At 50.6% G+C, this 23,665-nt stretch overlaps 1 protein-coding gene and 1 long non-coding RNA gene across 5 annotated transcripts in view; both read left to right on the top strand.

Moving 5' to 3' along the window:
- Positions 1-23,665, top strand: part of LOC131087745 (uncharacterized) — a 258,869-nt gene that overhangs the window by 205,950 nt on the left and 29,254 nt on the right. For all 4 annotated transcript variants that reach the window (XR_009114909.1, XR_009114912.1, XR_009114913.1 and 1 more), the window contains one exon: positions 5,472-5,747. This is a non-coding gene — a long non-coding RNA (uncharacterized LOC131087745). The remainder of the gene's footprint in view (positions 1-5,471; positions 5,748-23,665) is intronic.
- On the top strand, positions 15,809-17,254 carry SOX2 (SRY-box transcription factor 2). The gene has a single exon (XM_058031601.1). The coding sequence runs from the start codon at positions 16,296-16,298 to the stop codon at positions 17,241-17,243; it is 948 nt and encodes a 315-aa protein (XP_057887584.1). The 5' UTR covers positions 15,809-16,295; the 3' UTR covers positions 17,244-17,254.

The raw sequence follows: 23,665 nt of genomic DNA on the forward strand, positions 1-23,665 counted from the left end.
AGCTAAATTATAGAAAATCTATTATACCCTGTTCACCATATGTTTAATTTAATACAGATACAAATTAAACTATCCACAGTGCCTATTAAAATGACAATACATATTTTTTAAATATATTAATGTTTTAAGATACATTCCCCTGACCTTAAGAAGGGCAGTGCTGATTTGGGAGACTACAGCAAAACACATGCTAGTCAACAGATTCTCTTCTACAACAACAACAGTGATTTGAAAAAACACAGAATATTAATAGTACAGTTTTGTAACAGATAATGAGGTTAATTGGGGTGTTTTACCTTCTAAGCATCTGTTCTTACACACTTCACTCCCCCTAGGTTCCTGGGCCTCGCATTTGATAGAAGTGGTTGATATCTAATCCTCTGTATACTTTTTAATTCAGTGCCAGCTGCAGTATGAGGGTTTTGCCCTTTTCCTGCTCCAAATAACTATATTCCTCATTTCTGCATATTCTCATTTATTAATGTTCTTTCAAATAACCTGGATTTCTTGACCTGTCAGGAACCTTGGAATTGCTACTGTAATACTGTAGAGGGTTTCGAATTCTGAGCAGGGATTCCTGCCTAGGGCCTGTGTTGTTCAGAGGAAGAAGGGTTGAGTACCATTTGTTGTGGCCCATTATGGACCCTGATTGACCTGAGTTCTGTGGTGGTTGCAGTGAAAGCAGATCTTGGAGAAAAAATTAAAATAACAGCAGGCAAATATTGTGAGAGTCTAACTAAGTGTGGGTGTTTCCAAATAAACTGAATTTACCTTATAAAGTCAGTAAGAAACTTCAGGTTATGGGGATCAGCAGATGTTACTGTCGAAAGAGTTTCAAGGGCTACTTAAAACTTTATTGAAAGCACAGAGAAAGAAATTAACTTCCCCAAATTCATTCCTTATATCTTAAATGAATGATGATGAAAAAAGTGCCAATCAAAATATTCCAAGTGAAGAGCTCTCTGGACTTCCCTGAGGTCCTCCTGCCAAGATTGGAGCTCACCTTTCCAGCTGCAGTGTGCTCACAGCAGCAGTAGGGATGCAATGAAAATGTAACTTTTGTGAAATGAACTTCCTTGCAGCTAGTGAATTGTCACTTTACTCCACGGTAATATAGTCAAAGTTCAGTATTCAAAATTGTTTCCCACAGTGTTTAAGATGTAAAGAGCACATGCAAATGTCATGTGAACATGTGGAAGTGTGTGTGAAGGGAGTTCCTGGCTCCTATAAATGTGCAGCATTACACACCAGGCCCAGATTGTATTTTATCATACGTACAATGTACAGCATGTGCACGGGCACGAGGTGTGCAGGGCAAAGTGTGTCTATATTGTGTGCACATGGATGCTCATTGTATGTTTATTTTCATTTCATTTGCCACAACACATTCAGAATCAATAAATATTTGTAATGTAGACATAATATACACAGGAACTTATTGCAAACAAGTGTCACTTCTTTGATAATTAACTTTTACTATGTAAAAGCATGTCTAGTTCCAAAGAAAATTGACATCCAAGGAGTTGAATGTATTAAAGTATCAAGTCCAAGAGATATTTGAACAAAATACAGAATATTGCTGGTGCTGTACTTTCTGCTCTTCTTCCTAGGACAAATTTATCTTATACCAAGTGTTCATCTTTGACTAAAGCCATATTTAGCACCACAACTACCCATAGCAAAATTATTACAATAAGTGTTGAGGTAATAAATGAGCAGGCTCTTTCATGAAAAAAAAAAAATGAAAAAAAGAAAAGCTACGCAGAAGAAAACTCTGTAATTTTAGGTGGTGCATACAAAGTTCTTCCATAGATTTCCGTGCAGCAAAAGGCCTGCCAGCCCCGCAAACCTTCTGCTCCTCGAGAGCCACTCTTGTGCGCTACAGCCTCCTTGCTTTTGGGTAAATGGATTTTCTCCCTTCCTGTCCCTGCGGGCTGGGGGCAGCAGCCCAGCTGCGGCTCCCGGCGTGTCCCGAGCGCTCCGCTGGGGCCGCAGAGCGTGCCCAGCCTTGCCGGGCGCGCATCCCTGGGGCCCGCTCGGGCACCACACCCCGGCTGCCGCCCGCAGCTCTTCGCTTAGTAAAGCTTGAACGTTGCTAAAGTGAAACGAGAGGCTGAGAACTTGTGGGAACAGATTGGGAAGCGCCTTTCCTTCAGGAAAGGCGTCCCCAGGACACGCGGGGTGGCGGCGCCGAGCGAGCGCTGCCGGGGGCGCGGGGGATCCGCGCTCCGCTCCCGTGGGCTCTGCCGCGGGGCTCGGCCCCCGGGCAGCCCGCCGGTGTTAAACTTTAACCCTCTTGGCAGCGAGCCGGGATGCGAAAGAAGGGCTCGTCCCGTGTGGTGTGACCCTCAGCTCCTCCGGGGAAGATTAACCCGGGAGCCCCGGCGCGGGGAGCCTTGCACGGGCTGGGGCTGAGCGGGGGCACTGCGGCCACGGCAGGGGCAGAAACATTGGCTGGGGTGAGAAATACCAGCAGCAGCCTCTCTTCCCACTCTGCTTTGAAACAGCTTCGGTGCTTTGTCCTGTGTTGGAACTCCAAAATTCTGAAATTATTTTTCTTTCTGGACACAGTGTTGGGTCAGGGACTCGGCCCCTCTACGGGAGACCGTGTCTGGCAAACACCTTACTGGTCTGTTGGAATATGCAGCCTAGAGATAAATCTATATATAGCCAATTTGGAGTAATTTAACTATGCACCTGGATGCAGGTGATCTGGGTTTGGGTGTTTTCTTTTGCTGGGGGTTATTTCCCCAAGCCTAAAATGAATTGTGAAAGTCAAAATCTAGGACGCTCATTTTCCCAGCCCGTGGGATCGGTCTCGGCATAGAGACTTAAAGGTACCAATGTTCGTGTGGGAGCCCAGCCCTTCTCAGACCAAGGGCGAAAATGCATGTGGATATGCGAATTTCTCTCAGAGCCCTTCCAATATGCGGATCACTTTTTTTACTGTTGTTTGTTTGTTTTTCTTTCCCTCCAGAAAGTCTTAGAAATTGCTGCAAAGCGTTATAAAGTTGTAGCTACCCGGTCCACACACGGGTGATTTCGTTTCTGGTTATCTGCAAAATGAGCTTTAAGCCAATTTCGTGCTTCAGGCTAAAGAGAGGGATTCGTATTTCCCTCCTAGATGCGTGGCATTCCTGGAATCTCTTTGTCAGCTTGCCGTAGGATGCTGCTGTAATTTGCTTGGAAACTCTACCAAAATTTGTATACAGCGCTTAAGAGCAACATAAGATTTCTGAGCCATCGGGCTGTTCTCTCTGGAAAGAAAAAAAAAAATCATCTTTCATTGATAAGTCAGTATTAAACTATTCAGAGCCTGGTTCCCATTTATCCCAAAAGAACCACCGTAGGTTCAAAATATGCATTTCCTACTAATCTATTTCCTTCCCTGCTCTAAGAAATAAAGTAGTCCTTCAGGAGAAGCGGTACTTTCTTGGAGAATCCTAAAAAAAGTTCTTGCACGATTTCCTGAACTTTGACACGCTTGGCTCTTTTATGCCACTTCCCCCCCCCCCGCCTCCTGAGCATGTAAAGGCTACTGCAAAACGACGGGAGGTTGCCTGAACTCAGCGGCCGGGGACGAGCTCTGCCACCCTCCGTACGAGCGCCCTGTCGGCGCTGGGGCCGGCGGGCAGCGCTCCCCGGCCGCGGCAGCGCCGCCCTGCGCGGAGCCGTGCGGAGCTGCTGGGGCCGCGGCCGCCCCGCGGAGGCTCCCGCACCCTCCCCGCCCCGGCGGAGCGAGCTGCGGAGAAGATGTTTATCCTGAGATGCAAAATGGGTTGTTGAAAAACAAGCCATGTGCAAATAGTTTAATTTTCCGTTTTGATGCTTATCTTTGTCTCCCGAATTTCATCGGAGAGGCTTTAATTGGCGTGTGGGTAATAGTTCCTAAATAATCCCTTATTAGATGACTTCAGACGAGTTGCGAACCAATAACGTCTTAGTCCCAAAAGTGAAAGTAGAATTTGAAGGCTCAGGTCAGTTTTTGTCAAAGGGCTCATTTGAACATCTTTTAGTTTGCTGAAAAAGCTAATTAAAGAACGTTTGAAGGTTAAAGTCATTATTCCGTGCTGTTGTCGTGCTACAAGTGAGCCGAGTTTTGTGAAAACACAAAGGGCAGAAGTCACAGAGGTGGATTACTGTCAGTCCAGGCTACAGAGGCACAGAGAACTGTGGCATTAATTCCTATAGAAAGGTAGACAAACACAGTCACTGACTAACAACTTTCCCGCAGAGCCCTATTGTCTAAGCACTTTCTACCGCTTTGGGGCTCTCTTCGAGTTGCTACAGTCGTAACCAGATCCCAAGCTAGGTAACGGGGCGACTTTCGGGCGCAGAATTGCTGTCCTGTGAAACAATTTCCACGACAAAAATCGCTGCGGGTCTCGGCGGCTCGCTCCAACATTTATTTCCCCCTTCAGCGGCGCTAATTTATTCATTACTTGGCAGAAAGTTAGCAGCGCGGCAGAACTCTGCTGGAGCCCGCAGCACCCTCGCACCCGCCGCTGCCCGGGACAGATCCGCGGCCCCTCTTGCGGGGCGGCTCCGCAGCCGCTCGGGAACTTTGCGGGCGGCGCCGCGGCGCAAGAGCCGCGCAAGAGCCGCGCTGCGCGGAAGCTGCGCGGGAGCTGCGCGCCGCGGAGGCGGCCGGAGCGCAGGGACAGGCAGCGCGTCCGCGGGCAGGAAAATGCCGTGGGCTAATCCCGGGGCTGCCAGCTGCAGTTCGCGCCTTTGTGTATGCGTGTGCGTGGACAGCAGATTGCAAAGCCGGGCACACAAAGATAGGCGCGCACAGGCACGGCCGGGGCTGCTCTGCTTCGCCTCCCCAGCGCCCGCTGCCTTCGCGCTGAGCCGCTGAGCCCCACTCGCTCTCAAAGTCTAGATTTTTTTAGGTCTGGGAACGACTGTAGATCTCCCCAAATTCAAAGAAACAGATGTTTGGGCTGATTATGGATGGGGGGGAGGGGAGGAGGGATCCCTGCAGCTGCAACTCAAAGAAATATATTGATAAAATATTTCAGTGGTAATAAATACGCAGAGATCAGCTCGACCTTGCGAGGTCTTTATTTTAATTTTTTTTCCCCCATATACAAAAATCTTTATCAAACCTCTATTCTATGGCTTCAATAAACAGAACCCATTACCTCACGGCAGCTTTTGTTGGCCTGTATACAAGCGAGAACAAAATGGTTATTCAGGAGAACGCTTTCGATTTTTATTGTGTGTAGTATGCACAAAGAGCAGTGTTATTGTATTAAAAAGAACCATCTGTAGCAGAAACAATGGCATCAAATTATCTTTGAATACCCACTGCAAAAATATAAGCTTTTTTATTATTCTTCTGCTGTACGGTGGGGGACAGAGAAGTGACTTTTTTGTTGTTGTGGGTGCATTCTTATAACACACACACAAAATCAGCCACTGGGATTTTTTTTAAAGCCATAAACGATTTTTTTCCCCTCTTGTTCCAGGGACTGCAGTTAAGAGCTAGGGCTAGGACTTGGAGGATGTGTAGGCAAACGGAAAGAGAGCCGGGGGAAGAAAAACCGAAATGGATTCATTCTCTGTCCTGGATGGAGGAGGAGAGGAGAAGAGAAGGGGACGTGCGAGCTTCCTCCAACTGCCTCTGTCCGGTGAAAAGTGCTCAGACCCCCGGGGCTGCGCCGGACTCCGGAGCCCGCGCGGACTCTCGCGTTGAGCTGCCAATCAAACGGCTCGCAGCCACCACCCTGCTCTGGCACCGACATGTAAGTAGCTGCAGCACAACTTTGACATTCACAGTTTTTCCCCCTCCTCCCCCGTGACCTTTAAAACGATCTGGAAATGTAGCTCCCACCTACGACCCGCCACTCCGAGCTCCGCCGCGTTAAGCTCGGGGACTCGCGTACGCGTTTGGGCTCGGCTGAAATTGCGCGGCCGCGCATGGCGAGCGAAGCGCTGGGCAGAGGCGCTGCCGGTCCGCAGCTGCCTGTGCGCTGTGTGCTCCTCTCCCGCGGAGCTCACGGCCCGCGGGGAGCGCTCGGGCTGCGGCAGAGCCGGGACTCTCCCCCGCGGCCCCGGGGCGTTCCAGCGCTATTTTGGCGCGGAGAGGCGCGCAGCCCCCCCCGCGCACCGCACCGGCGGCAGGCGCGACGCCCCCGCGCCTCTCGCGGGGATGCTCCGCGGGTCCGCGGGCCGGGAGGAGCCCCGGGCCGGGCGCTCCGCGGGCGCGGCCGGGGCGGTGCGCGGGGCGCGGAGCGGCCGCCGGGCGGGCGGGGGCTCCCGGGCGCGCCGCTCTCTGCCGCCCCCTGTGGGCGCTGCGCTGCGCTGCGCTCCTCCCGCGGCGCTGCGCGGCCGCTCCCGGCCCAATCCCGGCACGGGGGGCCGGCCCGCGCCGCTCCCGCACGCCCAAAGCGGGGCCACACCGCGGGCGGAGCCGGCGCATCCCGGCCCCGGCTCCGGCTGCGCGGGGTCCGCGGCCGGGCGAGCCGATAATAAATCATCAATACCTTTTTAACTACCCGCCGCTGCCTTCTGATGCGCTTGGGGCTCGGAAAGGCCCGAATTTGACATGTTGGCTCATTATAATAGCGTTTAAAGGGAAAGTCTTTTTAGTTACAGTTAGCAAAGTTGAGGTTGGATTTCCCCCTCTTCGCCCCCCCTCCCTTTTTTTTTTTTCTTGGTAAGAATTTGGTAGATAAAGGTTAATCTTGGGCTGAATGATAGAGCTGTGATTGACAAGAGAAAAGGTGTTGAGGGCAGGTCGAGCTGTCTTATTTACAGCCCACTACTTGCTATAGAGCCTTTGTTAGGACTGGAAAGCTAATTTAGTGCTGATCAAAAGCACCACAGAGTTAAAGGACTGGTAATGACTGCTAATTTCATTTCAGCCTCATACATCCCCAACTGCTGTAATTAAAGACGTGCTATTTAAATACAGGTGAAGGGGTTTTGTATTAGGGGGAAAGTGGGTAGCCGGTTACAATTTTATTTATGGTTCATATGGTAAAAGTCCAACATTCGATTTATGAATTTAGCGATTTGCTTTTTTGCACTCTTGTGCCCCTGCAGAGCAGGGCTGGACGGCAGGGTCGGCCGTGCAGGGGCAGGGCGAGGACAGCGCGCCGCAAGCGATGGATGCGAGCCCCCAGCTAGCGTGGGGTTATCTTATTTTTAATTATTCCCATCAAACGGCAGTCAGGAAACATAGGGAGCTCAAGGGAGAGGGGAGATGGAGGGGCACGTGTCAGCTTTTAAGTGCCTCTGCGGAAGCTCGGGTCCTCATATTATTATTATTTTTAATTAAATTATTTTAGCACTCCACGGCTGGTTCGCTGGCTCTGAGACGATGTAATTTCACAACCGATATAACAGTTTCTTTCTGGGAAACATCAAAGGATGAAAGCTCTACATTTCCGTAGTTGGTTAAAATTGACCAAAAAAAAAAAAAAAAGAGAAAGAAAAAAAAAAAAAAAGAAAGAAAAAGAATTTAGCCTTTAATCTCTTTTTATCCACGACGACTGAAGATCTGTACTCGACCCCGCTCGGCTCCGGGCTCCCCGGGCTCCCCGGGCTCCCCCCGCTGCCGCGGCCGCTCCGCGCGGGGGGCGGCGCCCCCTGTCGGCCGCGCCGGGGGTGCCCGTGGGGATCCCGCGGGACGGGCGCGCCCGCGGGGCGGCAGCGGCACCGGCAGCGGCACCGGCAGCGGCACCGGCAGCACCGGACCGGGCGGGCGAGGAGACACAGCCTGGGACCGCCTGGGAGCCGCTGCAGGGGTTAAAGGGAGCGCGGTGAGGCAGGGACGGGCAAGGTGAGCACAGAGCCCGGCACACGAGCTACAGGCAGGGAAGCCACGTCCAGCTTGCGCCGTTTGCTCTCGGGAGATATGAACGTGGGCGGAAAATAAGTGAAGTGCCACCGACTTCTTTCTAAGCAGAGCTTTCCGTAAAGCTGATAAGTGATGCTCTCCCACAGCTAGGCAGAGCAGGGGAGCTGCGGCGGGACATCCCCGGCAGACCAACTTCTTTATTGGCAGCCTTAAGCACAAAAAGTCAGGATTAATTTTTCATCGTTCCCAACTTCGGTGTTCCAGTGCTGTCAGCAAATGGCAGCCTTTCAGATGCTCGTGCTTGTGTTTTCCTCCCAACGTGTCTTAAATAAGTCAGTGTTGACAGGTGTTGCTTGTAAGCAGCGTTGAACAGTTCCTTTTCATTAAGGAAACATTTTCTCAAATGGCATATGTTTAAACCCGAAGCAATAAAGTCACCTCAATCCCTCTCAAAAAAAAAAAAAAAAAAAAAAAAAAAAAAAAAAAAGAAAGAAAAAGAAAATAAAAAGACCAAAATAAACACCCCCTCCCCAACTCCTGGAAAAGGAAGAAGCGTTATCTTAAGTGAATGCCTGGAGTGCGATTTTATTTCCTCACTGTGCAGATGACAGATTTAAAAGAAACCTGGTGATATAAAACGATTAGCCAAAATATGTGACGTGCTGCATTGCCACCAACTTTTTAGATGAATTCTCCATTTATTTTATAGTATGCACGTAGCTCAGTGCAGTGCATTTAACGGTGGTATTTGCTAGATGCGGTAATACCCAGCACGGTTTATGCGTCTTGCGTGCAAAGAGAAAGACTAATGGAAACCAAATTATTTCTGTTAAATTGGGGTTATTTTGTATCTCCTGTTGACAGCCTGGATGAAAGTCATAACGCCGCAGTTCTTCTATTAAATGAACCCCATGGCTGTTGGTCTCACAATAAACTTTTCACTTCAGAAATCATATTCGGATAGGTTTTTATGAAATATTATTGTTTGTCGCGCTGAGCATACTTTCTCCATTCTTTCAGTTTGATCTCCGCTCGAGACTCCCTAATAAGGCAATTCTGTAGTAAGAGCGCCCAAAATAAAGACATGGCATTTTCTATAAATAATAGCAAGAGCCCTGCACAGATTTCCTGCACAACGGAATTCCCAGATTTCCTTTACTGTTTCTTTAGTTAGCACGCGTTCGGTATATATAACTCCGAAATTAAGCAAAAATATACATCTGTATAGATCTGTCAAGCTAGTTATAAACAGAGGCATTATATGTCAATTACCACAGGAAACGGAAAAAATACAGAGCGCTTGTACACACGGTTTAGCGTCAGGAGGCACTTTACAAAAATTTAGTGACTCCTGCCGAAAGGTGAATGATTAACCCGGTTCCAGGAGAGGAGTTGTTAGAAACAGCAGTTGTGAGGGGGCTGTAAAGGGGTCATAAACTGCCCCCTCCCTGGGGCAGGAGTTGGCACATAAAATCAAGGGTCCCGAGTGATCAGTTTAACCAAAATGCGCTTTTCCTGGGCTCGGTTCGTAACTCAGTTGCCGGGTTTTATTCGGCGGACGTTACTCAAGGGAGCAAATGCTGTAAATCTGGGATCGGGTCCCAGGCTTGGCAGACAGCTGGCAGAAAGGGGGGGTCAGCTCTGTGCTCAGCTGGCAGCAAGGGGGGGGGGGTAGCTCTGTGCTCGGTCCCGTTCATCTCCACTTGGAAGAAAAGTGCATTTTTAGTTTATTTATGTCTTATGGAAGGGGCTGTTTCTGGATGCCGGCTTTTCCTACATCTCTCTGTTGATCGGTGGAAGGGGAGACTTGAGGAAACAAACAGAAAAACACCCTCAAAGGCCAATTTCGCACTTCACCTTTTCTTGCTTCCCCCTGAGCCCGTCCCTGGCACCTGCTGCCCTGAGCACCCGCAGCATCGCCCCTCCTGTCCCAGCCCGTGGGCACCCGCGGGGCCTTTCCCCTCACACCCACCCGCTCCCGCCGGGAGGGCTCCCACAGGGGCCGGCGGGGTGTTCGGAGAAGCCCCGTTGTGCTGTGATTTCCACGGGAAAAGGGCTGTGACACCCCGCCGACAGCACCCCGCGCCAAACCCACGCAGATCGCTGTGTGCCCAAAGCGCTTCTCCTGCCCCGCCTGTCGCACACACCTGCGGGGCCAGGGCCGCTGGGGATGGCGGGGAGGTTCTCGCCATCTCTCTTGAGGCTTCTATTTTATTTCCCTCTTTACTTCCCCACGAGCTCCCCTCTGCTCCTGGAGGAGCCCCAGGCCCCCTCGCCTCTCTGCGCTGCGCCTGGGCCTCCTCCGCAAAGGCTCGTTCGGATCTTCGGGTGGAGGACAGTGGATAGACACATGGCAAGTGTTGTTGTTATTATTTATAGCACCATCTTTCTGCTCCGATTAAGCGCCGTCTAAATATGAATTCACTGTATAGACAGCTAGTCTATAATTTGAATTAAAATCTTTCCAACGAGCCCGTCGCCGGAGAATTCTGAAATCACAAGCCTAAGTTGACACAATGAGCCCATGGTGTCAATAAACCATGGGCGAGATGGAGAGATTGTCACTCCAGACCATAACAGTTCTGAAAGTGTCATTACCGTCTGTCCTGTCAATGAGCTCCAAATTAAGGACTATGAGGAACAGCGAGATAAAAGTCACCGTCTTGGCTCCATTATGGGCGATCTTGTCAGTGATCTGAGAATCACTGGAAAGGGCTTTTTTTTTTTTTTTTGCCTTTTTTTTTTTTTTTTTTGCTTTTTTTTTTTGCTTTTTGCTTTTTTTTGCCCTTTTTTTTTAATGTACTTTTCAAACCATGCCTCGGGATGCCAGGGTTTGAGGTGCGCTGAGAGAAGCAACCTTGAAGCACCCCAGGCTGTGCCTCAGGCGTTCCCATTGAAACTGCCACAGCTTCTTTGGGAAACGGTGTGAATTCAATGGAAGAGCCGGAATAATTCCATCAAAACTGTGCTGGGGCCAAAGAGGACTTCATTTGATTTGGGCGACACGTGTGATCCCATGAACAGACACTTTTTTTTGACCATTATTTTCTTAAGTCAACACAAAGATGGTGAAGGGGAAAGAGGGAAATAAAATAGCAGCCTCAACTTTAGGAAAAGACAATACATTTGAGATAGCCCCTTCCAGGCATTAAGACTTTCAGAGAATGTCCCCAGTCTCTCTCCTGCGAGCCTGAGAGAGTTAAGGGGACTTATTCAGGAACTGGAAACCTTCAATTCTGGATTTTTGTGCTTTTGTGGGTTTAAGCAAAGCAGTTAGCGTTCTTCAGGAGGGGTTTTGTGTTTAATATACATGAGTTCATTCAACTACAATGGGAAAAGAAAACTCATTTGTTCTTATAAAACTAGGAAGGAAAGATAACTTTAAATAGACTGCCAAAAAGGATCCCGCTCGAGGGGGTTGCTTTCCTGCTAAAGAGCCAACATTCAACTGTAATTTCACCCCGTTACGTTGTACAGTAATTCCTAAGTTTTATCTTCGCCACTGATCTTGATTTTCTGATTTATTTTAAAGATCACATAAGAAAAAGAGTACGAGCTTCACTTATATTTCCCTTTGGGTAAGAAATCCCGTGAGTGTGATTTTAGACGCAGAACAAAAATCGCGGACATTTTGAGGAAGATGTTGGCTATTTATGAAGAGTCATGGAAGCCTGTTTGGACAATCGGCTTCTCCTTTTATTGAGAAGCCTTTTGAAAGCGACTTCGAGAGGTGGTGTGAGCGATTCGGCTTTTCTGCTGCTTATTGTGTGTACATTAAACTCCTTCCAGGATCCGAGTTTCAATTTTTCTTTAAATTTCCCTTCTTGCAGCACTGGAAAAAAAAAAAAAAAGAAAAAGAAAAAAACAAAAAAAAAAAAAACGGAGCTGCTTCTTTTTTTTTCTTTTTTTTTTTTTTTCCTTTTTCTTTTTTTTTTTTTTTTTTTTTTTTTGTTTGTTTCTGCCCACCTTTTTTTTTTTTTTTTTAATTTTTTTTTCTTAACCTTTTGGGCTATTTCTTTTTGCCACCCCAGCCCCGCAGCACCGGTGCGGTGGCGGCCGGGAGGGGAGGCGGCCGTGGGGCCGCTCCGGGGGCACAGCGGGACCTGCGGCGCGGGCGGCCCGGGGGGAGCCCCGCAATCCCCGCAGCCCTTCCCGGTTCCCGCAGCCCCGCTCGGGCCCGGGCCGTGCGCTGACCGCCCGGCCGCACGTGTGCTCGCCCCGCACTTCCATTCGGGAGAAGAGGGATGAAAGGAGAGGCCGGGAGCAGCGCGGGGCTCCCTCGGTATTCCCCGGCTTTCAAGGGTCCTTAGAGCCCTTGAATGAAATTATTGGGCGAAATGGGGTCTGGCGGGACCGGCCGCGGCTCGCCCCCTCCTTGGTTTGTACGTGTAATGCCACTTCTGAGAGCGACAATCGGGCTGCTTGCTGGACAGGGAGGGACAAAAAGGAGATTAAACCGTTTTAAATAATAATAAAAAACATCCCAAACGCAAGCAGAGTGGATTACACTTGCCGCGGCGCCCCGGCTCCCCCCAGGTTCCCCGAAGAGCCGCCCTCGGGCCTCGCAGGCAGAGCGGCCCCGGCCCCAGCCCAGCTCGGCCCCGCCAAACTCGCCGAGCCCCCGGGAGCCCCTGGAGCGCCCGCAGGGTCCCCCCGGCTCCCCGTGCCAGACCCTTCCTCGGCCGAGAGCATCCTGCACCTGCAGCAGCTCGGGACCTGCCGGGGCCGGGGAAGGCTCGCCCGGCCCATTCCCACTCCGAATGTGGCCTTTATTCCAGGGCATTCCAGACTCTATCGCCCCGAGTTTTCCTCGGGATACCCCTGCAAACCCACCATGTGATGACTGAAATTCCCCAGAGACTGGGTGTAGTTAGTTCATTAAAACTTCCCGGACTAACTTGAGCGCTGGGCTGCTACAGCATAAGAGGGGCAAGGGGAAATTTATCTGTACATTTTCGTCTTTGCCTATTTTTTTTTTTAACGTAATGAAATTAAAACTTTTGGAGCTCACAGTTGACATTTTGCAGAAAATTGAGTTATCAAGGCAGTAATTATTTCACGGGGAGATAAAACTCTCATAGCCCTAACTGTCAAATAGGGGCCTTTTCAGATTTTAATTACAAAATAAAATTAGTCTGCTCTTCCTCGGAAGGGTTTGTGAGTGGCTAAACAGAGCTTTCCCCAATACTGGTGGTCGTCAAACTCTGCTAATTAGCAATGCTGAGAAATTCCAGTTAACAAGGACATTCTCTAAGTCTCTGCAGGTTCCCTGCCGTTCGCCTTCATTTCCATAAGAAGATTAAGAGTGGAGGGGAACACACTCAAATGCAGATGCAGAAAAGAAGCGTTTTTAACAAGCATCATAATAGTAAGATGCTTGGCTAGTTCTCACCTAATTACTGCAAGTTAAACCTCTATTTGCAGCTAAGGACAAAAAATGGAGCTGCAATCTCCCATCTCCACAAGTCTGCTTAATAGTTTGCTTTAGATTGGTTACTAGTAGGTTCAGGAAAAAAATAATATGAAAATGTGTATATTCTTTCCGATACAGTTAACACGACAGGTTGTATCCGTAGGGCTTTTACAAAAATCGGCGAGCATTAGAACAATAAATACATAAAATCCAAGTAGTTAACATTCATTTTCTTTTTAAGAGACTCATAACCTGGAAATAAGAGTGCGTGTGCCGCAGAGCCCATCACTGAGAACATTTGCAGACTATTTGTTTAATGTAAGCACTTTTCATTTCCATAAATTATACCAAAGGCAACGATTTTTTAAATCCACTCAGATTAAACCGTCCCTCTGCAGGCCTCCCTTCCCTGGCTGTATTCTTAAAGAGCAGTGGTGTTATTGTCATTAATATAGAAAATCAGGGACCATTTCATCTTTTTTTTTTTTTTTTTTTTTTTTTTGTAGCCAGCTTCCCGGTCTGCCTCTGCTTCCGCCCACCCGTGTGTGTATTCCCAACCAAGCAAACCTCCATACCCAGAGGAAAGGCACAAAATATCCCAAAAGAGCCATCGCCCTCACCTTATTTCCTGTATTGCACTATTATGTATATACGCCAGTTTATTGCATCGATAATTAAAAGTGTTAATTAAAATAGAGCCGTAAATACTCCCGATAGCACAATTGTTAGGCATTTCCCATCCTTTATTCGTATGATAAATGCAATTAGGAGAGGACCAGGCCCCGAAAGGCTCTCGGTGAGCACAGGGCAGCCCACGGAGCCTGGTCCTGCGTGGGGCTCTGGGCCGTGCACCCCACGCACCTCCCGCAGCTACAGCCAGAGCAAAAATAACCCCTTGCCTGCGCACCGCCAGCCCTCGCTTATCGGTTTAGCACAATGAGCAAGCACCTACACCGCCCACCCACCCCCTTTAAAAAAAATTAAAAATCATTATCCCGAAAATTATTTTTTAATAACTTTATCAACTGGATACCAAGGGGAGAACAATAAGACAGTTAACAGCCGCCATGCAGTCAGGAGTGTCTGGACAATCCCAATCCTGTTATACCCCACATCTCATAATTTGCACTTATGTTTCGACGGTTTAACCCATCACTTATCTAGGGGTTATATATACATTTACAAATTAAACGCATTGGACCCGATAGGATTTATTTGCATAATCTACGTGGAGGGGAAAAAAAAAGAGATGCGTCCCTGTTTGCCGGTCGGCTTTTATTATTATTATTATTTGTTGTTGTTATTATTGCTATTATTTTTATTATTGTTATTCCGCCGGGTGTCATTTCCCACTCCCTTCCCCCCGGCCCTCGCGCGGCTCCCGGCGGCGCCTCCCGCCCGGGGCGCGGCCGGGCCGGCAGGGGGCGCCGCAGCGCCGCGGCTGAGGGGCTGAGGGGCTGAGGCCGTCGGGGCGCCCCGCGCTGCCCCGGCCCCCGCCCCGGCCGCGCTGCGGCCCCTGCGGCTCCCCCGCCGCCCCGCACCCCCTCCGGCTCCACGCCGTGAGCGCCATCGCACCGAAAGGCGGAGCAACCCCGCCGAGGCAGGGGAGGCGCGGAGCGGCGCGGGGAGTGCGGCCAGGGCGGCGAGCGGCTCCCCCCGCTCCCGCTCCGCGTCCTCTCTCCCCTCCTTCCTTTGTCGTCAAGTGCGGTTTAGCAACAAAGATCCCAACAAGAGAGTGGAAGTAAACTTAGCCGGGGCTTTGTGCAGCCCGTGTAGTGACAACAAGGGAAACAAAACTACGTATTTGTAGCGCCCGGCCGTTTCCCCGGCCCCGCGGTGCGCCCACCCGGCGCCGCCCGCGGCCCGCAATGGGCGCGGGGTGACGGTGCCGCCGGGCCCAGCGGCGGACGGAGCGCGGCCCGGACCCCTCCCCAGCGCCTGCAGAGGGGTCCCGGCCCCGCTTTGTGTTCGCGGGGATGGCATGTGGGAAACCGGTGTTTGCACTGGACATGCCCCTCCTGCGAGGCCGGAGGCCGGGGGGAAGGGCTTGGCGCGCTGTGGCGCGGAGCAGGGCCCGGGGGATGGCCGGGAGATGGGCACAGCCCTGCCCGGGCGGCGCGCCGCGGGCTCGGCAGCAGCAGCAGCAGCAGCAGGGCCCGGCCTGGGGCTCCGCCTCACGGGGACTGCACGGCCTGGACGGGGCGAGCGAGGCGCACGCAGGGCCGGGCGGCCCCTCTGTCCCGAGGGGCACCGGCACAGGGCTGGGGGAAGCCGTCCCCGCTCCGCTCCCCCCATGGCTTCTCCTAGCCCCAAGCCAACATCAACTTGAAGGGAAAAAAAAAAAAAAAAAAAAAAAAAAAAGAAAAGAAAGAAAAAAAAAAAAAAAAAACACCACGTAGCAACAATGCTGTTTACCCACTTCCTCCAAAAGGCGTGTGTGACCTGTTGCTGGAAGGGGAGATACAAAGGCTCCCAGTGGCCGCCCGGGCCGCCCCCGGGCCCGCCTCCCCGCCGAGCCGTCCCGGCGCGCCCAGCCCCCGCCCCGTTTCATGCAAAACCAGGGGAAGAGACTTGTCCTCAGTGGCGGAGCCGCCGAGCGCTGATTGGCCGGAGCGAACGCATTTATTGCCTGACAAGCCCCCATCACATGGATGGTTGTCTATTAACTTGTTCAAAAAAGTATCAGGAGTTGTCAAGGCAGAGAGAGAGAGAGTGTGTGTGTTTGCAAAAGGGGGTAAAGTAGTTTGCTGGCTCTTTAAGACCGAGGTGGAGAGAGAGAGAGAGAGGGAGAGAGAGAGAGAGAGAGAGAGAGAGCGGCAGGCAGAGAAAAGGGAAAAAGGAGGAAGAAGTTTTTTAAAATCAAGACTCCGGCGGTAATAATAGCAGTTATTAGCATTATTAATCCATCAGCGAAGAAGAAGATCCTGATCTTGATCCAAGTGTGGTTTTGGGGAGTCCCCCTCCCCCCTTTCCTACCCCTCCCTAGGAAAAAAAAAAAAAAAGTCCGGCTTGGGACTCCGCTGCGGCTGCTCCTCGTTTCTCTGCTCAAGGCTGGTTCCAGCAAAAGTAGTTTGAATGTACAACATGATGGAAACCGAGCTGAAACCTCCCGCCCCCCAGCAAACTTCGGGGGGAGGCACAGGCAACTCCAACTCGGCCGCCAACAACCAGAAGAACAGCCCGGACCGGGTCAAGCGCCCGATGAACGCGTTCATGGTGTGGTCCCGCGGGCAGCGGCGGAAAATGGCCCAGGAGAACCCGAAGATGCACAACTCCGAGATCAGCAAGCGGCTCGGGGCGGAGTGGAAACTTTTATCCGAGGCGGAAAAGAGACCCTTCATTGATGAAGCCAAGCGGCTCAGAGCTCTGCACATGAAGGAGCACCCGGATTATAAATACCGACCCCGGAGGAAAACCAAGACCCTCATGAAGAAGGATAAGTACACGTTGCCGGGGGGCTTACTGGCACCGGGCACCAATACCATGACGACTGGGGTCGGGGTTGGGGCCACCTTGGGAGCTGGGGTGAACCAGAGGATGGACAGTTACGCGCACATGAACGGCTGGACCAACGGAGGCTATGGGATGATGCAAGAGCAGCTCGGCTACCCGCAGCACCCGGGCTTGAACGCGCACAACGCGGCGCAGATGCAGCCCATGCACCGCTACGACGTGAGCGCCCTGCAGTACAACTCCATGACCAGCTCGCAGACTTACATGAACGGATCGCCCACCTACAGCATGTCCTACTCCCAGCAAGGGACCCCGGGCATGGCCCTGGGCTCCATGGGCTCGGTGGTCAAGACGGAATCCAGCTCCAGTCCCCCCGTAGTCACTTCCTCGTCTCATTCAAGGGCTCCTTGCCAAGCTGGGGACCTTCGGGACATGATCAGCATGTATCTACCAGGTGCTGAAGTACCAGAACCAGCTGCCCCAAGCAGACTTCATATGTCCCAACACTACCAGAGTGCACCTGTTCCTGGCACAGCCATTAATGGCACACTCCCTCTATCACATATGTAAGACAAAGGGGCCGGGGGGGTGGGAGGGGAGGGAAAGGAAAACTAAACAAAACAAACAACAAAAAAACTTTTATTAGAAATTCTGGACTTTTTTTTTTTTTTTGGACTATTTTTGTACAGAGAAAACTCCGGAAGGGGGGTGGGGGTGGGGTTTGGGGTGGGGGGGGTCAGAAATTAAACCGACAAGGAACTTGTATAGATCTCGGAGGGGAAGCAACTACACAAAACTTTTAAAAAGTTCTAGTTAAAACGGTAGGAACTTTGCAGAAAGTTTGCAAAAGTCTTTACCAATAATATTTAGAACTAGACTCAAAGAGCGAAGAGGAAGATGTTTTAATATTTGCAGGCAACTTTTGTACAGTATTTATCAAAAGACACATGGCAATCAGAATGTCCATTGGCAATAGAGAGAGAAGAAAAAAACACAAGCTCGAGAATTTGCCAATTATTTTTAAAAATTAGAGTCTTCTTGGACCATTGTGGTTGTGGCAGCTGAATTTATAGCAGCTGCGAGAGGAGAGGAAATTATTTTACGGCATTTGGACATTTAAATTGTTTTAGAAATTGTACAAAAGATAAAAAGAGGTAGGATGAGTACTTGCGAACCATGGGCTTGGTTTGCTAGATAAGAGCAAACGTTTAGATTGTACTAAATTTTTTTCTTTTTTTTTTTTTTTTTTTACTTCTTGTTAAAAAGCAAAAATTGCCATGCAGGTTCACACGCCGTTTGTTAATTTATAATAACTTTTTGTTTCCAGACTTCATCCTGTTCAAAGGAAAAAAAAAAAAAAAAAAAGGAAAATTACCAACCTGAAATTACTGTGTTTGAAATATTTTCTTATGGTTTGTAATATTTCTGTAAATTTATTGTGATGATATTTTAAGTTCTTTTTTTTTCTCCTCATTTTCCGTAGTTGTATTTTAAAGATTCGGCTCTGTATTATTTGAAATCAGTCTGCCGACAGTCCATGTATATATTTGAACTAATACCATCCTTATAACAGGTACATATTCAAGTTAAGTTTTTACTCCATTATGCACAGTTTGAGATAAATAAATTTTTGACATATGGACACTGAAGTTCCGCTTGAGTCTTGGATTTATTTTTGTAACGCAAGATGTTTTTTGAATAATTCATGCAGTAGAAGGTATCATCGTAGCCAACCGAATACGATAAATAATGCATTAATATATAACTATATATATATAACGCATGAATATTTTTATAGGTATGTATGTAGAGAGAGAAAGTACGATAGCTTTAATGGAATAACTGCCTCTGCCTCCTTCGGGAGGACGGGAACGCGGGGTGAGAGGCTGTTTCCCAGTTCCCTGCCGAGGGCGCGGGGTGCTCCGGGCTCGGGGGTTCTGTCGCCGCTGCCTTTGGCCACTTGTTGCCCCGGAGGGGCCGAGCTGGGGCTGGCGGGGCTGGCGGGGCCGGCGGCAGCGGCGGGCGGGCCCGGGCACTGCCGCGGCCTCCCGGCTCCGCAGGCGGGTAACGCTCTCCTCTCTCTGCCCTTTCCTCCGCTCTCTGCCCTTTCCCAGCCGAGCCTTCCTCCGCCGGGCCGGCAGCGGGGGAGCCGGCTCCCCACGGCCGGGAACCCGAGCGCGCCCGGCCGGGCCGGCTCAGCCCTCGCCGCTCCCTTTGTCCGCCGCTTCCCAAACTTTCCTCTCCCGGCTCCTGGGCCGCGCAGGAGGAGGTGAGAGGTGGGGGCGGGCGTAGGGCTGGCCGGGCAGAGGTAAGAAACAACAAAAAACCGAACAAACAAACAAAAACAGTCGAATGCCAGAGACTTTTCACGTTTTATCACAGCTCTTTCTTGAATCCTATTTCTTAAATTGCCAGCGCGGTGTAGCGCCGTTTCGGACACTCTCTGCAGCCGGTCACAGCCCCAAAGAGAAGCGGTGGCGCCCGCCATGTAGAAGGAGAGATCCACCGTCCGTGCCAGGTAGAGTTTTACTTTGTACAGTCGTTCCCGCAGTTGCCGAGGACGGGGCTCCGCGCTGCTCCGCGCTGGCGGCCCCGGCCGGCGCCAGGCCCCGCGGCTGGGCAGGGCAGGGCAGGGCGATGGGCAGCGCAGCCGGGCAGTGCCTGGGCAGCCCCAGAGGGTGTTTGGGCCTGCTGCCCTTAGGGGAAATGCGTGAGAGGGAGATAATAATAATAATAATAATAATAATAATAATAATAATAATAAAAAGGTACGAATTTGGGGATTTGAAGTGCTGTGATTGCAAACTGGTCGTGTGTTCTGCTAATGGCATGTGGTACGTGGCAAGGAAAGCATGTGATGTTTGGCTTAGGCAAGGCACAAAGTGGGCACTCTGGCACGGGGCAAGCGTTGCTGAGCTTTTCTCTCCAGTGTTTCTTGTCAGCCACTGGATTTGGCTTTAGGTCGCGGGGAAAGAAGGCTGGGTGAAATGCACACACGCACACACACACACACACATGCACACACAAAATTACCTGGCTGGTTGTGGCTTTTATTTGGAATTGCTATTTCCTAGGCTCAGTTCTGGCCTCCATCCTTGAAGCCTGGTGTCCAGATGAAAACTAGCATTGCCAGACTAGGAGACGTGGAGATTTGCTCACTGCCTGGTTTTGTAGTTTAGCTCCCTTTGTCTCTTTTATTTCTGCACCATCGCGGTACTTGGGCCGGACAAAAAATTTTTGCAGATTCTCAACCTTTTCTGTGTGTTTTACACTAATGCAACGAGTAAAACATTCTTTTTCAGAGCTGTGAGCTCTTGCAATGCATTTGGGGATTATTCACGTGGTAACGAGCCCACATCCCCGCTCCCGCTTGCCTCGCTGAGAAAAGAGAACCAGGAATAAAAGCCCAATCGATATCACGATTCCATTTTTAAAAGCGAATCTTAGCCAATTAACAGCAATAAAACCTGGCCCCTTTTTGAAGTGCTAACTAAAATATTCGAGGGGGGTATTTGGAAATGTTGGTCCTTTTACAATTCGCATAGAGAAGGCGAGCTAATACCCCTAAACAAAAGGCACTAAGCCACATATTCAGGCTAAGTGAATTCAGCAACTTTTTATAAGGGCAATTTGTTTAAGCTTAGATTTCAGAGTACGATTTGGAATATATGTGGTTGAAACCTGATATCCCTTGGACAGATTCCTTCCATCCATCCATCCATCCATCCATCCATCCATCCATCCATCCATCCATCCATCCATTTATCCGTTTAGGGAGGATAACCCAAAGCATTTTACATGTACAGCTGAACAGTTTTATTTTTAAAGTGCTACTTGGAGGAACGCCATTGTCCACTGCTCATTTTAAATTCAACACATTCAATAACGCCATTTACACCTAAGCCATTATCCTGGGCTTTCGTTTATGGCAGCTGAAATGTGTAGCAGAGCTCGTGGGTATGTTTTTATTTTGGTTATTGAAGACCTTTGGGGCTCTCTGTGCTTTCCCTCTCGTGAATTGTTGTGTATTTTATAGCCAGAGTGATGCTCGGCCCAAGAGCGCCAGTGTAATGTTTCCCTAACCTTCTACACAGCCGAAGTGAACCCAAGGATAAGATTATAGTTTCCCCTGTGATTTTTTACGGCTTTTTAAGTACCGGGGTGTTAAAATATTTTGCGGAACTGGAGAGGTAGATTAGCAGGGTTTCTTGCCAAAGCTGGGAAGCTGGTATTACAGACTGTCCCAGGGGGAAATCGCTCACATTAACCACTAAATGAATATTTGACAAGGGCTCATTCGGGGGTATTATTACTACAAACGGGTCCCTACTGGACTTTCCAAGGGTCAAAGAGCAATGGTTCAATTAATTATTTAGACTGTTAGTAGATTTGGTTGTAATAGCTGTACTTATTTCTGCAACCGACAGCTTCTTGCGGTGGGGGATCTGGGGAGACGCTCTGCCTCGCAGCCCCGGCTCCAGCCCGTGGCTCTCGCTCGCCGACAGGCATTTCTTGGCCGAAACCACGTTTTGATTCCTTGAGATGCCCACTGGTGCCGGGTGGGACATCAGGGGTGACGCTGATCCCCACAGCAGAGTGTTTTCTCTCGATATTAATTCCTCCTCGTCCCCAACGGGCAGCAGAGCTGGATATCTGCCTCCGAATAGGAGGTAGATAGCCCAGCAATTTAAGTAGTATATAATGTAAGTCCCACTGAAGGAAAGAGGCCCATTACTGATAGGTGTGATTAGATACACTTCAGTCATTTAAATCCCGATCTAACTCAAATACTAAAATGTGAAACCTGCTTCGGTGGTTGTGAGATTTCCGAGGATATATGCAAAATGCTGACATTCTGATGGCAGAAGAGCTGCGTCTTTGCTTTTTTTAACGCCAGTCAGCCTCGCGTGACACTGTCGTTTCAACATTTCTCTTGGTGAGGAGGGGAGAGAGAAGGGAGGATTATTTTGTTTAATTTCTACAACAAACATGTCCGTAGTAGTAGATACCAAAAAAAAAAAAAAAAAAAAAAAAGGGAAAAAACCCCAAAATAACGTTGGGAGTGTGCGATTAGGTGACAATAATGTATGTTGAATGAATAAGAGATAAGCTGCAAGGGGGGAGAGGGAAGCAGTAATTACAAACCCAATTCATTCAGCTTTTCAGGACTTTTGTTGTGGGAGCTCCATTGACGGGCTTCGAGCTGCCAGTTTTCTCACATTAAAAAGAACTGATCAGCGCCTCAGGGGGACAAGCAACACCGCTTAACTGCATAGTGATGGGGTCCTCATTTAGAGCCATTACAACAAGAAAATTAAACAGAGCCTTTGTGTGCACCAGGTTTACTTTTCAATTGCTGACAGTTTATAGCTAACTGCTCAGAGATTTAAGTTTGATTGCGGTTTGATCGCCTGCTAGTTAGCACCGCCGCTATTTCAGTTTTGGTAATTAAAACCAGTTTTTCTGACGATGGCACGGGGAATTGCGAGAGTTTGGTACTATTTTGCTTTTGAGGAATCAATTCACTTGGCGAGGACGCACAGCGCTACAGTGAGTGTGGGGGCTGCTTCTCTCGCGAATTGGAAAGGAAAGGAGCCCGGGGTGGAATGGAAATCCCCGGAGCTGCGCGTTCGGCTGTGCCGGAGCGGGAGGCGAGCTCGGTGCTGCGGGCCGGCCCTGCCCGGGCACCGCGGCCAGCAGGTGCGGGCGGAGCGGCGGGGGGAACAAAGCGAAAGCCCGAACCTCGCAGGATGCTTTTGGAGCCTTGCTTTGGAGTTCGCAGAGGGTTTGCTGTGGCTGAGCCGCGTGTGAGAGCGCGTGTGTGAGTGTGCCTGTGTGTGCCTGCGTGTGCGTGTGTTTGTATCCGTGTGCGCCTGTGCGTACAGGGGGAGGGGGCGCGCCGAAACAAGCTGCGATTTTTCATTACGATTTAGCAATGCTGGGGAGAGCGCGGGCGGCCCTTCGCGAGCAGTGTGGTGCGGGTGCGGGCCCGGCCGTCCCCGGGAGAGGCCCGGGCCGCTGCAGCCCTGCCGGCAGGAGCGGGGGGAGCCCGGGGCCGGGGGGTCCTCGCTGAGAGCGCCCGCGGGGAGCGGAGCAGGGCCGGGCCGGAGAAGTTTCTGCAGCAGTTTGTCCCCGGCTCATCCCCTGGCGCAGCTTGCTGCCTCGCAGGACCTCTGCCATGTGGGCGACAGCTTGTGCAGAGTGGCTTTATGTTTTGAGGTTTTTTGTTTTTGTGGTTTGTTTTTTTTTTTTTTTTTTATTATTTGTCCCTTTTAAATTTAATTCTTTTAGGATTTCTCTGTGTTTTGTCTGTGTCTTGCGCCCGTCCCTACCCGTTCCCCCGACCCCCTGATAAAAACGCCTCTCCCTCCCTCCTTCCCTCCAAATGTGTTTCAGACTCGATTCCCCGAGCGGTTTTTCCAAGGCATTGCCTTCTTCAGAGGAGCGAGGTGGCCGCAGCTCGGGAGGGTCCCCGAGGGGCACCCCACGGGCGGGGAACTGTCGGGCCGCGTCCGCGGGGCCCGGCCGAGCTCGGTGGGGCCCAAGCGGCGGTGCCGCTGGTTCCTACAAGCTCGGGGGCAGTGGGAGGCCGGGGGAGCGCCGTCAGCCCCGGGGCACGGAGCTGGGCTGTGTCTGCCGGCTCCCCCCAGCGCGTCTCCCTGTCCCGAGCCCAGCGGCGGGCACAGCGCTGCTCCGGTCCCCGGGATGTGCCCCCGCTCCCGGACAGTGGCCGCTGCCCCAGGGCACGGGAGGGGAGGCCCGGCCCCCGCGGGCTCCCCCGCCCCGGGTCCTCGGTGACCCCATCATCCCCGCACCAGTTAGGGCTGATGACGTAATGTGGGCGCTTTTTTTTTTCCTTTTTTTTTTTTTTTTTTTTTTTCCCCCCAGAAAATCGTGATTAACGGCAGGGGATGGGGATGGGGAGGGGTAGAGGGGGGAATGCCACCGGGTGCTGGAAAGACACGGGTCTCTGCAGAGGCTTTCCCGCGGGA

Source organism: Melospiza georgiana, chromosome 10, assembly GCF_028018845.1.
Source record: "Melospiza georgiana isolate bMelGeo1 chromosome 10, bMelGeo1.pri, whole genome shotgun sequence".
Taxonomy (NCBI): Eukaryota; Metazoa; Chordata; class Aves; order Passeriformes; family Passerellidae; genus Melospiza; species Melospiza georgiana.

Excerpts from the sequence above, each read along its gene's own strand:
- SOX2 (XM_058031601.1), top strand. The coding sequence starts at position 16,296 with ATGTACAACATGATGGAAACCGAGCTGAAACCTCCCGCCCCCCAGCAA.